Below are 6,837 nucleotides of genomic sequence, written 5' to 3' on the forward strand. Positions count from 1 at the left end.
ATTACACGGTTCCTTTGTAGAATTACTGGTGGGAAGGATATAAAACCCTTCTTTAGTATCCAGGTTATACACAGAGCATCTCTCATCTTCGACAGCTGCTTTGTTTAAGAATTCATCCAAGGTGATATTTGGTGGAATCAAAGATTCATTGAAATTTGAAGGATAACAAGCAAACGGAACTCCCTCTCTTATAAACACCATTGTTAATATAGCTTGAGAGTGAGATATTACAAAAATTAAAGTATAAATAGTAAGTTTCTTTTGAAATAAACCAAATCCACCACATTTCTTCAATATTTCTTCTGTAATTTCAGATACTGACAAATCTAAAATTGAAAACAAAGCAAACATTCTTTCGTAAATAAATTTCAAATGAATCGTTATCATTTAACCTTTTGGGGTCGATAAAATAAATATCTGATGAGCATTGGGTTTGATGTAATCGATAGCCCCCAACCTCAAATTTAAGACCTTGTGCCTATAGTAGAAAAGATATTAATTACTAGCCTACTATAAGGCGACGAGTTGGTAGAAACGTTAGCACGCCGGACGTAATGCTTAGCGATATTTCGTCCGCCATTACGTTCTGAGTTCAAATTCCACCTAGATCGACTTTGCCTTTCATCCTTTCGGGTTCGATTAAATAAGTACCAGTTACGCACTGGGGTAGATATAATCGACTTAATCCGTTTGTCTGTCCTTGTTTGTCCCCTCTGTGTGTAACCCCTTGTGGGCAGTAAAGAAATAGGTATTTCGTTTGTCTTTACGTTCTGAGTTCAAATTCCGCCAAAGTCGACTTTACTTTCATCCTTTCGGGGTCGATAAATTAAGTACCAGTTCCGTACTGAGGTCGATCTAACCTACTGGCCCTCCAAAAATTTCGGCCTTGAGCCTAGAGTAGAAAAAAAAAAGAGTTACTAGCCCACTATGGAGCTCACGCTTATTAAACCTTATTATTGACATAATCTCCGGTATTTACATAACTTTCTCTGGCGCGGTTTAAAAGTTTTTTTTTTAAATTGCATCCTTAATATTTCCTCGGCGATTTCAGATATTAACTAATCTGAAATTTTAAATGAAACAAAATTTATTCTGATAATTAATTTGTAAGAAATATTAGTTTCTTAACAATTCTTTCTACAATAGGCACAAAACCGGAAATTTTAGATACCGGCTCCAATTTTAAAACTGGTACTTATTTTATCGATTTCGATGGAATTTGAACTCAGCCGGAAGAAATGTCGCCAAGTACTATGTCCGGCGTGCAAACAATTCTGCCAGCGAGCCGTCTTATTTCCACTTAAGCCTTTCTCTTATAAGAACGAAGCCTGTAATATTATTTGGTGCGTTAATTCGATCACATCGATCCCAGTGTTCAGTTGATAGTTATGTTATCGACCCCCCCACCACAAAGAGATGAAAGGTAAAGAAGACTTTGGTTGGATTTTGAACTCAGAACATAACGAAATGCCGCTAAGCATTTTCCCGGAACGCCAAGGATTCCGCCTGCTCCCCGCCTTTCCTTATCTTAGTAACAAAGAATTGCAGTGTAACTTTGAGTAACCTAGTTTGTCTGTAATTAATACCAAAGGGGAAATTCTTACAGGAAGCAGTTTATTTTTTTTATTCCGGTTCTTTTTTTTATATTTCCAGGTTTTATGATTCAGCTTGAAAATCCAGACCGGATAGTTATGGACGCCGTTGGGAAGGTTTATCATTTCTATATAAATACGCTAGTGTATGTATCATGTGTTGCAATGGGGAAAAAGGGAGGTAAAGAGATAGGTCGAAATAGAGGGAGAAAGAAAGAAAGAAGGAAAGAAAGAAAGAAAGAGGGAGAGAAAGAAAGAAAAAGAGAGAGTGGTATGAACTTTTCTCTTTAACGAAAATGAAGTTTTAAAACAACAGAGTATTAAGCATTGTGAGAGCTTTACCAAATAATCGAACCATAACAGACAGTCCGTATTCCTAGCATAATTATAATATCGGCGGCATCGGTTAGATGTTCTTCAAGTGATATAGCATTAATAAACGTTTAACTGAGGGTTGTTTATTCTTTCTGACTAGTGAGGATAAACAACCCTCAGTTAAACGTTTATTGATGCTACATCGCCCGAAGAAACGAATCCTTGAAGATGATCTACACTACGGATTACAAGATAATTACTGTTGTTATTACTATATATATATACATACTCCTACACCGACAACAGCACACACAGGTGAGCATACACATAAAAACACACATACACACACACATATAGAAACAAATATACGCACACATATACATTTATGTACATTCATTCAAACACAGAAAACATGATGGCATTATAAAATGAAAAAAAAAAAAAATGAGAGTAAACGAAAATATTCAGACCTTTGAATTCTCCAACATCTAATTCCTCGTGTAATTCCTTTAAAACGCTTGGCTCATCCTCCATGTTACAATCAGTAGTTGTCTCGTTGCAATCTCTACTGAAAAACGCCGCCTAATGACGTGATTATGAAAACAGACTGGTTCATACAATTATATTATGGAGCGTAAAAAACGAAAAAAGCGATAAGCTGACAGAATCATTAGCATGCCGAATAAATTGCTTATCGGCATTTCGTCCGTCATACGTTCTGAATTTAAATTCTGTCACAATTCGACTCGGTAAGACTAGGCAGCAGTGATAGAAGGGGGTCTAGTCAGGTTAAAACTCTTCAACTTTCAAGATTGCAGGGCAAGTCACTCACCATCAGGTCTTCTGACAGATTCTCATGTGCTGTGCCCACAATGCCGAGAAGCGGAGAATCGTTAAGCTCGAGTTACAGTCAAAAAGGTTTCTTTCTTCGCGGGTTGTAGGTACCAGCATCCTTGGTTTCTAGAATATCGCTCTTCTCTGTCAAATTAGAACGATATAGTCATGATTTTTTCCGTTTCGCTTTTGCTACCCTCCTGTATATAGAGTATAATTAAAACAAATCATTTAGCAGGACATACATACTTTGTGTGTGTGTGTGTGTGTGTATGTGTGTGTGTGTGTGTGTGTGTGTGTGTGTGTGTGTGTGTGTGTGTGTGTGTGTGTGTGTGTGTGTGTGTGTGTGTGTGTGTGTGTGTGTGTGTGTGTGTGTGTGTGTGTTGTGTCTATGAGTATCTGTTCGTCTCTATGTGGTCATGTGTTCGTGAATATCTAATTGTGAGTTTATGCAACTTTTGAGACGTGTAACAGTTTCTTATGTTTATCTGCCTTCGTGTCTGCCCATACATGTTAATATATCCATATATGTTAATACATGCATACATATATACATACATACACACACACATAATACATACATACATAATACATACCTACATACATATATATGTGTGTGTGTGTGTGTGTGTGTGTGTGTGTGTGTGTGTGTGTGTGTGTGTGTGTGTGTGTGTGTGTGTGTCTGTGTACATATACAAGATGCAGTCAATATATTGTCTGAATTATGCAAAAATGAAAATATCACTGACGTCTCATTTTAACAGATATATTTACCAAATTTACATAAAAGATATCTCGAAATACTAAAGAGTAAATTTATTCAATAAAATCGCCATTGGCTTCAACAACTGTCTCGAGACGACTTCGGAATCTCCTGCAACTCTTCTGGACGGTCTCCTTGTTGAAGTTGGTGAATAGTGACATAATCCTTGCCTTCAGTTCATCTTTGATGTTACAAGGAGTTTTGTTGGTCTCCCGCTCAACTGCGCCCCACATATAATAATCAAGGGGTTGAAGTCTGGGGAGTTAGGTGGCCAGATGTTAGGAGTGATGTGGTTGCAAAAATTCTCTGACAGCCATGACTGGCTTCTCCTACTTCCCCTGGCACGGTGCAGAGTCTTGTTACCAGGCCTAGGATTTTCCAGCAGCCACCCTTTTCACCCAGAGCAGCACTACTTCCCCCACGCACTTGATGTAGGCCTCCGTGCTGAGTTTGAGGCCGTGTGGGAAGATGAATGGAGGCATAACGTCGCCATCACAAGTGATCACTCCAAACACCATGATGTTGACTGGATGTTTGATCTTTATCACTCTCAGTACATGTCCTCAGATTGCACTGTCCTCAGATCGACACCCAAACACTTTGAAATATTCGTATCGGAGCTTGCGGCGTGAATACAAGCTGTACGGTACGTCGTTTCCAATTTTCTGGCAGAATGAATTGCGTCATGGTGCTGTTTTTCTCTGTATCTAGCGTGGTGGTATCTTTTAGATACCCTTAATTATAATTTTAATAATAATTATTACCTATGTATGTATATAACTGTATAATCTGGTCGTAATCCGGTCGAAAAACGTTTCTTGTTGCGTAAAAGAAGGGAAGACGACACTTCAAAACGGCGTTTTTTTTTTTTTTGGTTGTCGTTCAATTCGTGCGGCACCCATTTCTCAAGTATTTTTGTTTTTCCAATCTCTTTCAAGTGGTTGGAAATTGTCGTATACGTTACGTCTAATTCAGAAGCAAGCTCTCGAACAGTTGTGCGTGGATTGGCTTCCACGAAAGCTCTCAGTTGATCGTTGTCAACATCCGATGGCCGACCACTACGCTTAGCATCTTCAAGACTCTCGTCACCGCTACGAAATTTCTTGAACCACCATTATGCTGTACGTTCATTAGTGGTTCCTGGGCCAAACACATCGTTGATATCGCGAGCTGCTTCAGTAGTTTTTCGGCCTAGCTTGAACTAGAATAAGAAAATTGTGCGAATTTGCATTTTGGGAATGTTGTATTCAACTTTCCGGAAAAAATGGCGTAATTATTCAAAAAGAAAAAGAGTAACACGATTAGATAGAGCGAAAACAGACTTTAAAATGATGTATAAAGTCAAAGTAATTTAAGGAGAATTAATTTGAAAATACATCATTTAAAAACAAAATTAAACATTTCGCAAGAACTTTCTTGACCACCTAATATTTCCGACTCATCGATGGTGACACTGCTTGGCGACGTCTAATGCTTTTAGAAGCAAAGGTCTGGATATTGACCGGTAAAAGTCGACAATATTAAACTGTATAAACTTGCAATTATGCTTATGGCTAATCCCTTTAAACCAATCTATTACTGACTTGCTATTATTCCAAATCCGTAAATTTAATTCACTATCTAACTTAGTTAAAATACAATCTAAAATATATTTGCTAATAAAACCTATTTCAGTTTTAGCAGGATTAATCAATCTACATTTAGGGTTTCTATTAAAATTAGCTTTATGGTCTTTTAGGGTAATAAAAGGGTGGCGCGGAGGGAGATATTCTATCCTATCACTAACTTTAAGATTGTTAGCAATTCTTCTTGCCTCCAAATTCACTTCTTTGTATATATTTGCGTTGTCTTCTTTGTATGTATCTGTGATGTTATTCGAAATTAGACGCTTTTAAACGTCCTTATCAACTGCATATAAGATCTTTGTCTTATCAAAGTTCACGAAGATCATATATACATAAACGTATAGATGTATGCATATTCCTATGAACATTCGTGTATGAGTATGTGAGAGAGTGAGATAGTGGGAGGGAGAGAATGTATAATTATATAATTGTATAACAGTAAATAATAACCTCCCTGTTGATTACTCCATTATTTTCGCTAACGCTCATTGCAAACAACTATAGTCTTATACCTGTAAAGTATAATCTGATTTGGGTTAATTTCATATGATCAAGTCTGACTAGATAGCACGTTCTGTCGTTGAACAACGTACTCTATTACATGATGCTGTATTCTGTTTACTTGACCATGGGTACCAGTCTGAAAGTAGTGCTGCTCTTTCTCTCCTCGGGTGTCACATTCTTGATATTTGGCTGGTACATGCCCAGGAGGGTCTGTTTCTGCTTGTGATTACATAGGCATGTAAAACAATGATCGTGCTAACTTGAGAGTGCCGAATGAACCGCTGGACTGACTGATGGTCAGGTTGATGGATGTATAACTGACTATTCCGAGATCGTCTCCGCTGTTTACATCATCTTTCGTGTTGCTGTTTATTGGAATCAACGGATGACTGTACTATTAAGTTCTGTTTAGGTGAAACTTCTAAACATCAAAGTGCTAACATTTAAATATAAATAAAACGTGACAGTTGTACAAAATATTACATTACATATAGAGTAAAAACACAACGGGGTAGACTTATCAGAAGGGACTATAATGAACGAGGGGGTTGTAGAAAGGAGACAAAAACAGACGATGTAGATGCAAAGGAAAGGAATGGAATATGAAATTTACACTCAAACACACGCACACACGCACACGCACGCGCGCACACACACACACGCACACACACACACACACACAGTGTGCGTTGGGTAAAATCTCGCCAGTTTATATTTTTAATTTCGCGCATGCGCATTGTAAGATTTTGGTTTTGTTGATTACTCAGTATAGTAGAGTCAGTTGGGCACCGTCTGTGAGAAAAACAGCACCATGACGGACTTCTATCTTCCAGAAAACTGGGAACGGCATGCTGCACCAACGAAACATATTGCAATATGGAATATATATACCTCTGCTATATATGCTATATCAACTCTCGTTCCAACATAAATTTCCGGATTATTCACACAAGGATTAATTTGCACGAATTTCTACACGGACATTTACCACTGGAATGAAAATACACTTCAAGTACTGTTCTCTCTTTTTTCAGCACATCACACTCTTTACCACTTCATACTAAAAATATCCGCCTATGGATATAATAATAGATTACTTTATTTTTTCTGTCTCCGATGAAGGGATGTACTGGATCTTCCCAGAAACAGCTGTAAGACTCTATCCATAAAATTCTTCAACCTTACCTTTGCTCTCTTTATCTTT

At 37.7% G+C, this 6,837-nt stretch overlaps 1 protein-coding gene across 1 annotated transcript in view; it reads right to left on the reverse strand.

The window, feature by feature from the left end:
* LOC106880856 (uncharacterized) overlaps positions 1-3,324 on the reverse strand; it is an 11,237-nt gene extending 7,913 nt beyond the window's left edge. The window contains exons 1-2 of the mRNA XM_014930996.2: positions 2,378-3,324; positions 6-326 (exon numbers count right to left, since the gene is read on the reverse strand). Coding sequence (XP_014786482.1) covers positions 6-326; positions 2,378-2,441 — 385 coding nt within the window. The 5' untranslated portion in view covers positions 2,442-3,324. The remainder of the gene's footprint in view (positions 1-5; positions 327-2,377) is intronic.
* Positions 3,325-6,837: the final 3,513 nt, after the last annotated feature.

This window comes from Octopus bimaculoides, chromosome 13 (assembly GCF_001194135.2).
Source record: "Octopus bimaculoides isolate UCB-OBI-ISO-001 chromosome 13, ASM119413v2, whole genome shotgun sequence".
Taxonomy (NCBI): Eukaryota; Metazoa; Mollusca; class Cephalopoda; order Octopoda; family Octopodidae; genus Octopus; species Octopus bimaculoides.